The following is a 15,884-nucleotide window of genomic DNA, read 5'->3' on the forward strand; positions in this document are numbered from 1 at the left end:
TTGCTCCCCTTCCTCCTCTCTCTCTGGAGGGACGTCGAGAGGAGTCTCTGCCAGTGCCTCTACCTCTGGGACGAAAGGTAGTCGACTGCCTCTCATAGGCGGGCGTGAAGGCTGGTTACTGAGTCACCACCGGCTGGGGTACCAGTTGGAAAGTTTGTTGGGGCTGAGCCACCAACTGGGGAGCAGCGGTTGCCGGAAGCTGATGTTTAGCCTGACGCGGCTGTGGTCTTGGCTTCTTCTTGGACTTCTTCTTTGGTTGGGGGCCTTCATCCTGAGAAGATTTCCTCTTGCCTAACATGCCCCACTTTTGGAGAAGGTTCCGGTTCTCCGTGGCGGCCTTGTCAACGATCTTCACAAGTTCATTGGGAAAGAGATCTTTCCCCCAAATATTGGAGGAAATCAATTTCCTTGGTTCGTGTTTTACTGCGGCATTCGCAAACACGAACTCTCTGCATGCTCTCTGTGCCCTGACGAAGCTATAGAAATCTTTCGTCAGGGTAGCGAGGTGGGTCTTGGCCAAGACCATGTAGACGCCTGGGGTCCGCTGTTCCTCAGCCATCGTCTCCATGAGCACCTTGAGGGAAAGGGAGGCAGCCAGCCCCTCTTTCATGTCCTGCTCCCGACGAAGGAGATATTCGGAGAGCTTTGGGAGGTTCTCACTGAACTGTCGTCCAGAGATGTCGGCCTCCAACTTTCCCACAGAGAAAGTTAACTGGATGTCCTTCCAGTTCTTGTTGTCGAGGGGTAGTGCGAGGGAGAGGGGCCTACATTCCTCCAATGTAGGGCAGGGTTTTCCTTCCTCCACCGCCTTCAAAACCGCTAGAAGGGACTTCTCTGCGAAGGGACTTCTCCGCGAAGGGGAAGACCATGGTGTTTGGAGCAAGAAAAGATGGGTGTTTCTTGCTCAGGGCCGGCACTTTCGAGTTGGAGTAGCCCTTGTCCTTCAAACAGCCGGCTAGCAGTGATTGAGCCTTAGCGTGGTCAAACACAATGACCTCCTTCGGCTCGGTTTCCTCCTTGGAAACAGGTTCAGACTTGAGGCGAATGTAGCAGTCCGGGTACGGCTCAAAGCTAGGCCAGAATTCCACCTCTTCAAGGGGGACGGCGCCTAGCTTGTTGTTAATGAAGATCCTGCCACTAGTGATAGACATGTGCTCGGCATGCCTCCATGGGTTAGTCACAGAGCAGGCTGGAAGGTCCTTCACGTTGATCTTCCTCTGAGATTGCTTCGTCAAACAGAGGATATATATATGACTACAGTAGATATTCCCAGAGAATTAAACTAAAGGTTTAACAGAATTCTAACTTCTGGCGCAAGTACCCATAAGGTTTCCCTTTAGGATATCGTATAATAACGGGACGTATGCTTGACACGCCACATAGCTATCTGCACCCCACATAGCGTTTACGCTTCGAGGGGGAAGTGTGGCAAGTTATGGGAGGAGCCGTTACTAAGTTCTCCTCCTTCGTTACTGTTACGGTACTCTGTGACGTCATAACCGCCGCCATCTTGGTTGACCTCGCCGTTGCACCCCTTCCTCATTCCTTCCGGCGTTTAGGCCAGCCTCCATGATACAATCAGATTGGGAGTGGCCTGCCAAGGCCTGAATAGAGAACAAGGGCGGGTCCATCAGGACGACAAGGCTATCTCACCCAAAAATTGATTTTTCCCGTTTTTTGGGCTTAGGCCATGTCGTCCTGAAGGAACTGTACCAGAGAATTAATGTATCGTGGATTTTTCCCTTTTGTAATGCCTTTGACTTCTAGACAATATTCCTTTGGTCTGATGACCACAGAGACCTGTGACATTTCCGTTACATTTCACTTCAGATAAGCATGTACTATGATGCTCCTCCTCCTCCTCCTCCTCCTCCTCCTCCTCCTCCTCCTCCTCCTCCTCCTCCTCCTCCTCCCCCCCCCCCCGGCAGGGAAGAGTCCTATTGGACGTAAGGAACATCTTGAAGTTACTTGATAAAGGAACTCACCTAGCATCGAAGATACCTGCCGGTCCCATGGTCAGATAGAAGACGGTAAGTACAATGTGTTGGAACAAATTACCTTAGTCTAGAGGAGTTTGTATCAATTAGGAACAATAGTATAACATTGTTCATACCATTTTTCAAATAATTAGGGAAGTAAAACTCCCTAACAGTGTTTTTATTTCTGAAATGAGGGCGAAATTAGACGCACAAGTAAACAAATTCTATTTTATTTAGTCAAAATAATAATTAGCATACAACAGGTAATAAAATGTAATGGAATGCAATCAGTAACATAGACTTAAGACATCAATAGAAATGGGTGTGGAATCTGAAAAGGACAAAAGACATCAATAGAAATGGGTGTGGAATCTGAAAAGGAAAAACTTGCCATTACACATTAGTTCCGTAGGAACTATTAAAGTCATTCTAGAAAGTCGTATATACACTTCATGTTAAGAACATGTGGTACACTTGTTGTAGTCTATGTGACTTCACCTTTGTATAAGAACACTCCGTAGTGTCACAAGGTGGCACTAAATTCACTATGTTCCGCACTAGGGTCAACACAGACACCCTTGGAGTTAGAGTCCCGAATAACTCCCTGTTTTATGCAGCACTAAGCACCAGGTTTTAGCACACTACCTGCAGCTACCACATATCTTTTCAGTTCGTGCACCTGCTTTGCGTAATGTTTAAAAAACACTCTTGAAGACTTCCAGCCAGCCTGTGAAAGAGCGAAGACTTTCGCAGTCCATTGACTGGAAGAAGTTCAGGGAAGAGGCAACTTTCCTGGGATCGTGACCTGCGGATGTACTGTCAGGATCCGCTCTGCGAATAAAGTAGGTGATCTTCGCCCTTAGTTGTTTGAGTGACAAGTCGGACCCCGATGTTTCCCCTTTAAAGAGCTGTCCTCCGCCAAAGTCTGAAGTTCTTCGAAGATGGACCTTTAGACTCTCCACTGGACACAGAGAGACATCTTCCTTCAGAGGGCAGATTCTCCAGGGACCCCACCTTTTAGTGGGTAGCTCATTCTTGGCGAGAAACGTTGGGTCAGGAAAGAGGGTAAGCTCCCCTGTTTCTGCGAACTGTATCTGGCCCTCTTCTCTTGATAATGCCACAATTTCACTGACTCGGGCTCCCGAGGCGAGAGCAAATAGGAAAATCACTTTTTGAGTCAAATCTTTCAGATGGCAAGTTTCAATGTCCAAACTTGAGGCAAAGTGGAGCACCTTGTCAAGAGACCAGGAGATGGGTCTCGGTGGGGGTGCGGGTCTGAGTCTAGCACATGCCTTTGGCAGCTTGTTAAAAATGTCATCGGACAGGTCTATCTGGAAGGCATGTAATAAAGGTCTTGTCAAAGCCGATTTGCAGGTGGAAATCGTGTTGGCCGCCAGGCCTTGTCCATGAAGGTGAATGAAGAAGGACAGACAAAAATTCATTGAGATCTCTGTAGGATTTTTAGCCTTGACAAAGGACACCCACTTCTTCCAGGATGACTCGTATTGCCTTCTGGTAGATTTTGTTTTGTATTCCCCTAAGAAGTCCACGCATTTCTTCGAGATCCCAAACCTCTTCTTGACGGCTAGGGAAAGAAAATCATGAGATGAAGGTCTCGGATTTTCTTTGATGAAGCGAAGACAGTCGACTTCTGAACTTGCTGGGAGAGAACTGGGTCCGGCAGGGGAATTAGCTTGGGTTGTAACTCCAGGATTAATGGGAACCAGTTGCTCCGGGGCCACTTGGGTGCCACTAGGGCTGCTGTTCCTTGGAAGCCTCTCAGCTTGGTGAATACTTTCAGCTGAAGGTTGGGTGGAGGGAACAGGTAAATCTTGGACCATCTGTTCCAATCGAGGGACATGGCGTCCACCGCTTCCGCTCGGGGCTCCTCGTATGGGGCCACGTAGCGAAGAAGTTGTTTGTTGTCGCTCGTTGCAAAGAGGTCGATCTGCAGTTCCGGGACTTGTCAGGAGATGAAGGAGAATGAGTATGCGTCTAGGGACCATTTTTACTCTATCAGGGTTGTCCTGGATAGAGCATCTGCCGTCACGTTGCGGAATCCTTGTAGGTGAACTGCTGAGAGGTGCCATCTTTTCTTGTCTGCCAAGCGGAAGATGGGTAGCAACACTTGGTTGAGTTGGGGCGATCTTGAGCCCTGACGGTTGAGACATCTGACCACGACGTCGCTGTCCAGAGTCAGACGGATGTGGTATGAGGGACGTGGAGACAGCCTCTTCAGAGTGAGAAGGACCGCCATGGCCTCCAAGATGTTGATGTGAAATGTCTTGAACAGGGTAGACCATGTTCCTTGAACTTGTCGTTGGTGGGAGTGACCCCCCCCCCATCCTTCTAGCGATGCATCCGTATGGATAACGACCGATGGAGGCGGTAATTGAAGAGGTACCGATCTTTTTAGGTTCTTTGCCTCCGACCATGGCTTTAGAAGTGATCGAAGCCTGGTCGGCAGAGGTCTCTTGATATCTCTTTGAGCGATGGATGCGTATCTTCTCCAGACTCCCGATTCATCCTTTAGCTGTGCTCGCAGCACTGGGTCTGTTACGGAGGCGAACTGAAGGGAGCCAAGCACCCGTTCTTGCTGTCGTCTTGAAAACCGTTTGGATTTTAGGAGTCTGTTGACAGATCCTGCTATTTCCTTTCTTTTCTTCAGAGGAATGGAAAGACGGTGTGACTGAATGTCCCAATGGATTCCTAACCATTGGAACTTCTGAGCTGGAGAAAGTCGAGACATTTTGGTGTTGATCTTGAAGCCCAAATGTTCCAAGAATTAGGTCACCTTTGTGGAAGCTTGCAGGCATTCTTCTATGGATGCTGCCCACACCAGCCAATCGTCCAGGTAAGCCATCACCTGAACACCTTGTAAGCGTAGCTGTTGGATGATCGTCTCTGCGAGCTTCGTGAATATCCTTGGGGCTATGTTGAGTCCAAAGGGCATGGCTCTGAAGGCGTACTGCCTTCTTTGAAGCCTGAATCCTAGGTAGGAGGAGGCCTGGCGATTCATTGGAATGTGCCAGTAGGCGTCTGCCAAGTCTATCAAGACTGTGTATGCCTTTTGAGGCAGCAGGGCTCTTTATGTGCTGAAGAGTCAGCATTTTGAACTTGTTGTTCACTATGAACTTGTTGAGAAGGGACAAGTCCAGAATGACTCTGAATTTGTCGGAGTCCTTCTTGGGAACACAGAATAGTCTTCCTTGGAACCTGGTGGACTTTACCCTCTTGATCACCTTTTTCAAGAGTTCTTGGACGTATTCTTCCAGGACGGGGGTGGAGTGTTGGAAGAATTGGTGGAAGGCTGGTGGTGGTGTTACCCAGCTCCACCCTAGTCCGTTCTTGATGATGCTGTGAGCCCAAGGATCGAACGTCCAACGATCCTGGAAGAGGCGAAGTCTTCCTCCCTCTCATTGCTTTTGGCTTCCCGAGGGTTTACCACCTCGGCCGCTTGCTCCCCTTCCTCCTCTCCCGCTAGATGGACGTCAAGAGGAGTCTCTGCCGGTGCCTCTACCTATGGGATGAAAGGTAGTCGACTGCCTTTCGTAAGCTGGCGTGAAGGCTGGTGACTGAGCCACCACCAGTTGGGGTACCAACTGAAAGGTTTGTTGGGGCTGAGCTACCAACTGGGAAGCGGCGGGTGCCGGAAACTGGCGCTTAGCCTGACGCTGCTGAGGTCTGGGCTTGTTTGTTTTCTTCTTAGGTTGGGGGCCCTCATCCTGAGAAGATTTCCTCTTCTTCGACATGCCCCACTTCTGGAGAAGGTTCCGGTTCTCCGTGGCGGCTCTGTCGACGATCTCTTTCACGAGGTCGTTGGGGAAGAGATCTTTCCCCCAGATGTTGGAGGAAATCAGTTTCTGGGGTTCGTGTTTGACGGAAGCATCCACAAACACAAACTCTCTGCTGGCTCTCCGGGCCCTGATGAAGCTATAAAAGTCCTTCATCAGGGTGGCAAGATGGGTCTTAGCCAAGACCATGTTGAAGCCTGGGGTCCGTGTGTCCCCAGCCATCGTCTTCATTTGGACTTGAAGGGAGAGGGAGGCAGCCAGCCTCTCTTTCGTGTCCAGCTCCCGACGCAGAAGGTATTCGGAGAGCTCGTGGAGGTTCTCGTTGAACTGCCGTCCAGCGATGTCAGCCTCCAACTTTCCCACAGAGAAAGTTAACTGGATTTCTTTCCAGTTCTTGTCGTCTGGAGGGAGGGCAAGGGAGAGGGACCTACATTCCTCCAATGTAGGGCAGGGCTTCCCTTCCTCCACTGCCTTCAACACTGCCAACAGGGAATTCTCAGCGAAGGGGAAGACCATGGTGGCAATAGCAATAAAAGACGGGTTTTTCTTGCTTAGGGCCGGCACCTTGGAGTTGGTGTAGCCCTTACTCTTCAGGCAACCGGCCAGAAGAGATTGAGCCTTTGCATGGTCGAAGGCGATGACTTCCTTAGGCTCAGTTTCCTCCTTGGAAACTGGCTCGGACTTGAGATGGATGTAACAGTCCGGATAGGCTTCGAAGCTAGGCGAAAACTCCACCTCTTCAAGGGGGATGGCGCCTATCTTGTCGTTGACGAAGATACGTCCGCTCGTGATCAGCATGTGTTCTGCATGCCTCCATGGGTTGATCACTGAGCAAGGGGGAAGATCCTTCACGGTGATCTTCCTCGGGGTCTGTTTCGACAAACGTAGAATTTCTTTCTTGAAATCCTCGTCCTTCTGGCGAATCCTCTCGTCCAGGAGCACTACCAAAGCTTGGAGGTTATCCACTGGGGTGTCCACTCTCACAGGCGTAGGACTGTAAGAGGTGGAGGGGACGGGTTCCGAGACAGCAATGGCATCACCCTCGGAGTCAGGAGCCTCCCTAGGCTCCTCCTCTGGACCCTCGGCTATCAGGGTCCTCTCGGTGGTGTCCGACACTTCCGACATCCGTTCCACCTCGTCAAGATGGAAGTCTTGAAGCGCGTCCGATACGTCCGGTTCGACCGTCAGTTGGACGCAGGGGATCTCCTGTTTCGGGATGACAGCATCCGCAGATGCCTTGGGAAAGAGCAGAGCTCTCATCTTCTCACTAGGGCGATAGGGCCCCATGGCGTTCTTCTGGAAACCACGCACCCATTTGCGTAGTTTCTCGCGAGCGATGTCCCTGGCTCGAACACCTCATGGAGCAGGTCTTTGCAGACAGTGCAGACCTGCGGGTCCCAATAACGGAGAGTCCCTTGGGAAACGGAACAGCTGGCGTGGGTTCGGCACGCCAGATGGCCATAGAAGTCCGGGCGCCGAACGCTGCAGAAGGCGCTCTCACACCAGATGTACTCCTCTTGTAAAGGAGAAAGGGGTACATGAGTCTACAGAAGTCTATATTATTGACTTGAAGTAATCTTAGATTAGTCTTAAAGTAATTTTACTTACAATATAAGATTCCTTTCCAAGTGTAAGCTTAGAATAGGTAAGCTGGAAATGAAGCAGAAAAGACATGTACTTGTGCATCCCGCCCAGCCAATTGCCGTGACCTCATACCATAACTAATTCTAGGGGCTTCTTGAGAGCGCCCTAAAGAGGGGGAAGGGATATCCACAAGGGATAAAACACAGCTTGTACTTCCTCTGGGGTATTAGTAATGGTGAGAGGGAGAGCCGAGTTCATTCAGCATAGAGAGAAAAGGGGGAATGATTCTCCCCAATTCAGGTAGGTCCCGGCAAGGGACTGCGCATGGATGCACAGAGTATGCTAGAAAGTATTTACTGCATAACTATACACCATAGTTTTCTGACTAGGGTATGTACTATACCATAGATGTACTGGCTATCGTATACAGCTATACAATAGACACTGCCGGCACTTTGCTGGCAGGGTAGAAGTGACAGTCCACTGAAGTAGTATGATTAGGTGGCGCCGGCAGCATGTCGGCATGCCGGAAGCACAGCGGGCGCCGGCAAATCTCCGTTGAGGACAAACCCCTCCCAGCCATCAGTCTATGTGGCAGAGAAAGGGCGAAACCTCAGGATGATGGCAGATCGTCGGCATGTCGGCGGCCTCCGGCAGTCGGCAGGCAACCGGCTTAATGTACTCCGACTCTGACTTCAATCTATGAGACAGAAAGGGTACCAGGTCTACGCGGACGGCTGTTGCCGGCAGAGTAGTGTGACAGTGGACTGGCACTGATAAGTTAGAGAGAAAATATATAGAAGAAGGTGGAGGGAAGGGCAGTAGCTCACTACCCTAACCTCGCCCTCTTCCGGGAGGAGGGTTCAAATGGAAGGGAGAGAGTGGCAAGCTTCCATCCAGCCGCAACAGAGCCGGCAGTCGGCTAGAGTTGCGGGTGGCGGTCCAAGGGAGGACCGAAAAACCCTCTAAGATAGCGAGGTCTTCCGCCAGCAGACCGATCTGTCGAAAGCTATCCCATACTTCAACTATATGTGGGAAGCCTAGCCGTTCGGGCTAACCAATGAAAGGACCAGGCCGACCCCGTAACCCGCCGAAACACTGTCGAGTTGTAGGACGGTGGACAGAGGTGTGATGGCTAGGCCATCACCAAAGGACAGAGGGGGAGGGGAGAGGGTCCTGTAAAGGAGTGTAGGGGAAGGCGTGAGCCCTCACCTCCACTCCAGGGGGTGGTTCTGTTTCAGTACCGACACTATCCTAGGTGTAGGAAGAATTCGTTCTCCAGCCTAGGGTAGGTTAGCACAAGGAAAGAGCAGCACGGACGTGCTGTCCGAAACTATAAAGAAACAGAATCCCAGGGCCTGCCTAACCTAGGCTAGGGGAACATTTCCCATAGTCCGGGCAAGGCAGGTATAGGACAAGTCGCTAGGCCACTGGGAGGAAGGGTCGTAACCTTACCAGGTGTGGACTAGGGGGGAAAGGGCAGAGGCCCCCCCCCCTTTGCTGGCCAGCGGGGACCAAAAGGAGAGTTCATTCGCCTAATGGGGTAGCTGGGGGCAAACGACTGGTACTCTGAAGTTCTGTCCCAAACTCAAAGCTCATGAACTATGGCAAAGAGTGGGGAAAGAAAATCCTAGCCTAGCCTCACTTGAATACGATTCAAGGTAAGGATGGCTAGGATGTAGCCAAGGCTACTTCAGAAGGAGGAGAGATTACCTTGGGACAAGGTAGCCGGGGAGGTGAGAAAGTATACAAAAGCCCTAAGCGTTAGATTAGGGGCAAGGGAGACGACTACCAAGATCATTGAAACCCCTTGTATACTTCCTAGAAGTAGAAAAACATATGCAATCACTGAATCTTATATGTATAAATGCCTAACATCTTCATTTCGTAAATTAACAATAGGAACACTTATTATATCATGCATGAAAGTAAACAAGAACGCCTAGGCTATCGAGCCTAGGGGCTAGGCTAGCAATCTAGCATATGAATTCGGCTACCTACACTCGCCAAAAAGAATACTATCGGTATATTATAACTAATTCCTAGCAATGAAGACCAAATAACTAATGCTGATAATTAGTTATAAGACCGGGAAGGTTGTTCTGGCTAACTAAATAAAGCATGCGAAGCGAACAACAGCGTCAGCGTCATGACGCCTCCGGTTAAGGCAACAGCTCCGCCACAAAACACGGTATTTCAAGATAAAAAGGCGTTACTTTACGGCCAGAGCTGATTTATACAATACAGTGGAACCTCTACATACGAATTTAATCCGTTCCAGAACCAACTTCGGATGTAGAAATTGTTCGGATGTAGAAACGAATTTTCCCATAAGAATACATTGAAATAGGATTAATCCGTGGTTGAGCCCAAAAACCTATGATAACTTCTTAATAAACTACTACACATAACTTTCCCATGAGAATAATGAACACTAAATTAGATAATAGACATGTAAATAAGAAGAATAGACATGTAAATAAGAAGAATTAGCAAAAAATGATAAATAAGAAACGGGTTTTTAGCGTCACTTTACCTTAGAAACTCCAGCGCAGGTGTTGTTCGTCTTCGCTACGCAGAGAGGAGAGAGGAGACGGACGGACGGCGAGGAGGTAGAGAGGTTAACTACGATAAACGTAACACTACCGTAACTTATTCTAACTTACACTAAGTGAACTTTAACATAACTTAGCTTATTTTTTTTTTTTTTTATATTTTATATTTTTTTTTTACATTTTCTTTTTTTCTTTTTGATGATTACGTAATTTTAATCACTATCACTTACATTTAAAATTGACTGAATTTCTTTTGCTTCACTCTTTTCTGTTTTCTGTGTTTCACTTTCTTCCTCTTCACTCTTTGCCGTTTTCTTCGGTTCACTTACATCCTCTTCATCGCGAGTTTGCTTCGCAGTTTTTTTAAAGAAAGCATCGATAGATAATCGCTTCGTACGGCTTTTCAGAATGTTTTGAAAGTGCGTTAGGCAAACATCATCGAATTGAGAAACTACACGACAAACCTGCAATTTCTTTGGATGGTATTTGTCGATGAAGTCGACCACGTCTTGATATTTTCCTAACACCTCTTTTATTTGCGCTGAACCTAACACATGTTCTACCTCCTCGCTCTCTTCCTCATCATCACTCATGTGCTCCGACATAGCATGGAGTTCCTTGAGCTCATCCGTCGTCAGTTCGTCGTGATGTTCGGCGACGAGTTCCGTAACGTCATCTGCGTTGACCTCCAGACCCATGGACTTGCCAAGGGAGACGATTTCCTCTACGGCTTCCGCTGCACCGACCACGGGATCAGGTTCGGGGTCAAAACCCTCGAAATCTCGGGGAGAAACTGCATCAGGCCACAGCTTCTTCCATGCAGAATTGAGGGTCCGTCGAGTTAATCCCACCCAAGCCTGATCAATGATCTTTAAGCAGTGCACGATATTGAAGTGGCCCCTCCAAAATTCACGCAAAGTTAAATTGGTGCTTTGCGTGACATTAAAGCACTGCTTGAATAAGTGCTTGGTGTACAGCTTCTTAAAATTAGAGATGACTTGCTGGTCCATGGGCTGGAGGATAGAGGTGGTATTTGGTGGAAGATACAGCACCTTTATGAACTTGAATTCATCGAAGATATCATCTTCAAGTCCGGGGGGGTGAGCGGGTGCATTGTCAAGGCATAGCAGGCACTTTAAAGGCAATTTCTGCTCATGAAGATACTTCTTCACAGAAGGACCGAAAACTTGGTTTACCCATTGCACAAAGAATTGCCTAGTGACCCAGGCCTTCGAGTTGGATCGCCAGAAAACATGAATCTGATCCTTATCGACGTTGTGTGCTTTAAAGGCCCTAGGGTTCTCCGAATGGTAAACAAGCAAGGGCTTGACTTTAAAGTCCCCGCTAGCGTTGGCACATAGAGCAAGAGTCAACCGATCCTTCATTGGCTTATGCCCAGGCAATTTCTTCTCTTCAGCAGTGATGTAGGTTTGACTCGGCATCTTCTTCCAAAACAGCCCGGTTTCATCACAATTGAACACCTGCTGCTCTACGTAGCCTTCTTCCTTTACGATATTTTCGAATTTCTTAACAAAGTCAGCTGCAGCGTTTGTGTCCGCACTAGCAGCCTCTCCGTGGCGAACAACTGAATGAATCCCGGACCGTTTCTTAAATTTCTCGAACCAGCCACGAGATGCCTTGAAATCATCTGAGGAAGGCTCGGTTGAACTCTCCCCAGCATCACCCCCAGAGCTCTCCTCCTTCAAGTCCGTAAAGATGGCGTGCGCCTTCTCGCAGATAACGGTTTCGGTGATGGTGTCGCCAACGATCTCTCTATCCTTAATCCACACTAGTAGAAGTCGTTCCATCTCTTCTATGATAGGGGTACGGCGTTTGGAAATTATAGTGATCCCTTTAGAAGGTTTCACTGCTTTAATAGCTTCCTTCTGTTTAAGGATTGTCGAGATCGTCGACATATTACGGCCATACTGTTTAGCAAGTTCACTCACGCGGATGCCACGCTCATGTTTTTCAATAATTTCCTGCTTAATTTCTATAGAAAGCATTTCCTTCTTCATTTTCTCACCACTACCACTACCACTGGCAAAACTAAGCCTTTTTGGACCCGTGATTTACGTAAATTATCGTTAATGGATGCACGTAAAAAATCACGATTAAATCACAGTTAATATCAGAACGCAAAGAGCACAACCGCAAGAAGCCGACGAGAACAGAGGACTGACCCAAGCCGCGCTAATTGAGCGTCCCTCCGAGGTCGATGTGCTGCCTTCTATCGGCGGAAATAAAAAACACTTCAGGCGCTATGAGCACCGACTACGCGTACGAGTATTGTTTACTTCGGGTGTCGAAAAAAACATTCGGGTGTAGAGTCGGAACGTGTTCGAATTGTACTTCGCGTGTCGAAAAATTCGGATACAACCGGTACGACGAAAATTGCTACTTCGTGTGTCGAAATAAAATTCGGGTGTAGAGTAAAAAATTTGCTCGAATTTTACTTCGGATGTTGGAAAATTCGGATGTAGATACGTTCGTGTGTAGAGGTTCCACTGTACAAGAATATGGTACTCGACTTTCCAGAAGAAGGCAAGGCTGAAGTTTGCGACATGATGAAATTACTAGCGAACAACTGGGAAAAAGCACCTGGTCATAAATGCTACATAAGAAGGAATGAGGGAGGCGCGCAACGGTGACGTCAACCTTGATGGCGGCCAACAATGGCGGCGGTTATGACGTCACAGAGTACCGTAACAGTAACGAAGGAGGAGAACTTAGTAACGGCTCCTCCCATAACTTGCCACACTTCCCCCTCGAAGCGTAAACGCTATGTGGGGTGCAGATAGCTATGTGGCGTGTCAAGCATACATCCCCTGTTATTATACGATATCCTAAAGGGAAACCTTATGGGTACTTGCGCCAGAAGTTATAATTCTGTGAAACCTTTAGTTTAATTCTCTGGGAATATCTACTATAGTCATATATACCCTAAGGAAGCTTCTGAAGGAACCTTCCATCAGGACGACATGGCCTGAGCCCAAAAATGATACACATACTAGAAGCCTACATATGAGCAAGACATTGCTAACATAGTATATGCTTGTCTGTTGACTTTTTGGGCAAATTTTACTCTTCAGGCATACTTATTTGTCAACTCTGATACTTCATACATCTTTCAGAAAAAATATAACATAAAATTGTAATTATATAAATGAGCAGACAAATAAATACTGGCTTCCGGTCTTTTTTTTTTTTTTTTTTTTTTTAGTGATCAGATGAATATACTTTAGTATGCATAAGTATGGGCATTTAGTGATCATACTCTTCAGATATATATGCTATACAGTATGTACTAAATGCCTACACATAGTGAGACAGTACTAGCATAATACAGTACATGGTATATTCATTATCTGCTTATTTTCTGTGCAAATTATGCTGTAGGCATATTAAAAAGAATTTCAATGAATATAACTTAGAGAAATGCAACATACGTTTTTTTTAAGACACGATCGAAAGAAACTATGTTTTTTATTTTCATCCTTGATGAAAGAAAGTGTTTCACGTGAAGTTTATGGGATACAACAATAAGTATCTTTACATAAAATTCTCCAAGAAAAATTGATTATTCACGTACGCTGATAAGAAAAGGGTTGGGTAAGCGGACAGATGCACTTATGTAAATATAAGAAAAGCATGTTTAGCCATAAAACAAATTGTTTTCATTAAAAATAAAATTTGAAACATGAAATATAAGCATTCTCCGAGCCGAAACTGCAATAATCGGAATTTCCAAAATTCGGTAACTGGAACTGTGATTTTAGGGGAGAATGTATTTATTGAAATAGGTAAAAAAGTATGTAATACTGTATATTAATTCTTCCAGGACTCTGGAAAAAGTATGGGTGATGACATGTTTCTGCTCTTCAATGAAACTCAGTCTGCATTAACAAGTTATCTTGCTCGCGCTGTTGTTAATTCAATGCTGGCTGGAGATGTCCGCAGTGAAATTGATGAAGGTCTTACATTCTGTCAAGTGTCCTAAATCTTTGGATTGATGTGGTAATTTATGCATTTCAGGCATTTTTCAGTATTTTTTCTAGACTTTTATCAGTAATTTCAGTTTGTCTATCTCAAGTTTCATTTAAAGCATGGTTAGTTTATTTATATGTACATGTTAAACTATTGAAGACAGTTATGTTAATCCTATAAATATACCAAGTTTGTGAAAAAAAGTCGAGTGGATTTATTGTACAAATATTAATTACACAATTTTTAAGTGTGTTTTAATGTAGTTAGAATCAAAAATATTTAAGAGTTGAGATAATTTATCATGCATAACATCAGGAGTCTTTATTCAGCATGCCAATTGGAAGGTGCAATATATATAGAATTTCAGACTATTGAAATGATTCGTTACTCTCATAATTGATGTTTTATTTCATGTTTCTTTCTCATAGTTTTGACTTTAAAATTTGGAAGTAGAATTGACTTTAAAAGAAGTGACTTTTGTCCCTATGTTTTTGGTAAATGGTATTTTAGTAGATTTCTAATTTTGAATGATGATTTTGAATATGAATGCTGAACAAATATATAATCCGCAAGATCCAGGTATGGGAAAAATTGGCTAGAGAGAAGAGCATAGAAATTGCCGGTAATAGTTTTTTTAACAATTCCTGTATGCCTGGTGTAGAGACATTGTGATCATCCTTATAAATATTTTTAAATCAGATTTTACTCTTATGCAGTTATTCTTGTACAGAAATCAGTTTTCTCCACTCTTCAGTCTGGTGTTATTTTTGTCTGAATTCCTATCTGGTCTAGGTATCCATCTTTTCCATTTCTCTGTGACTTTTTAGCCTTCTTTTTTATCTCTGTCATGCTACATCTTTAGCGATCAATTATTTTACAATCACTTTTCTCCCACTCTCATTTATGTTTAAACCATCTCAGTTTATAGTGATTTCTAATCTAGGCACCCAATCTCAGTACCATTATCATTTGTGTTAGGGTCTTCCCATTGCATTTTTGCCCAAAAGTCATAGCCTTTTCTGTACCACTTGCAAGTACTCTACGCATGGGGGAAATACAAGCTTTGTGTGTGTCTCTGTTTATTCTCTCTTATTGTTGAGGTAGTTTTCTTCTAATCTCATTTCACTTCACCTAAGTTTTTTTCTGCTTCTTACTTTCTGTCTATTGGAAGCTGCTTCACAATTCAGTATGTCATCAAGATAACAGAAATTTTCTAGAATCAGTCTTTACCATATTTTTTATCAGTATTGTTGTAGGTTTGGTTGTGAGATTTTAAAAATCCAATAGCTCTTATTATTGTCAGAAATTTCATTGTAATTGAGTTTTACACTACTACTCTTCATAGTCTTAAATAATTTTATTTGTCCCAGTATAGATATGACAAAGGTTTTTTTTTTATTGCTGAGGATAATTTCCAAGAAAAGGAAACTTCTGTTTAGGTACCGAGTGTATTACCTTTCTGGAAAGCTTGCATGGAAGTACTCCTTAAGTTGGTATAGTATAACTTTTGGTGTGGGGAGATTGCCATATAAACTTTTCATTGGTGTATCAATTTTCAACACTAGCCTGAAAAGCTCAGGGGGAATATATAGTTTACCTACAGTATTCTTAATTCTACCTCTAGAGGTTGTAATTTTGTGATGATTTTCAAATGATTTCTAGGGGAAGTCAAGTGTTATTACTATTGATTCTGTGATTGTTATTTGTTTTTTATTTTTCTGCTCATTTTCACAGCCTTAGTCTATTTTTTGTCAAGAATTGACAGAATGATTGTTCTCTTACAAGGATAGGAAGTAGAGTAAATACTGTACAACAATTAGTCATGACTTGGATGATTTTTGTAATTTAATTAATTCTTGTTATGATAATTGCTGTATGAAAATTATGGATTACAATGTCAAAAGCAGTAGTAGTCTAACTTAAGAAATAAAGATATTAAGAAAGTGAGTTTGAGCAACAGATGTTACTTGCTGTTTATTAAACTA

General features: G+C 45.2%; 1 protein-coding gene across 3 annotated transcripts in view; it reads left to right on the forward strand.

Moving 5' to 3' along the window:
- The window catches only part of LOC137643987 (probable phosphorylase b kinase regulatory subunit beta), a 647,361-nt gene extending 631,887 nt beyond the window's left edge, over positions 1 to 15,474 (forward strand). For all 3 annotated transcript variants that reach the window (XM_068376819.1, XM_068376818.1, XM_068376820.1), the window contains one exon: positions 13,754 to 15,474. In XM_068376819.1, coding sequence (XP_068232920.1) covers positions 13,754 to 13,912 — 159 coding nt within the window. In that variant the 3' untranslated portion in view covers positions 13,913 to 15,474. The remainder of the gene's footprint in view (positions 1 to 13,753) is intronic.
- Positions 15,475 to 15,884: the final 410 nt, after the last annotated feature.

Source organism: Palaemon carinicauda, chromosome 7, assembly GCF_036898095.1.
Source record: "Palaemon carinicauda isolate YSFRI2023 chromosome 7, ASM3689809v2, whole genome shotgun sequence".
Taxonomy (NCBI): Eukaryota; Metazoa; Arthropoda; class Malacostraca; order Decapoda; family Palaemonidae; genus Palaemon; species Palaemon carinicauda.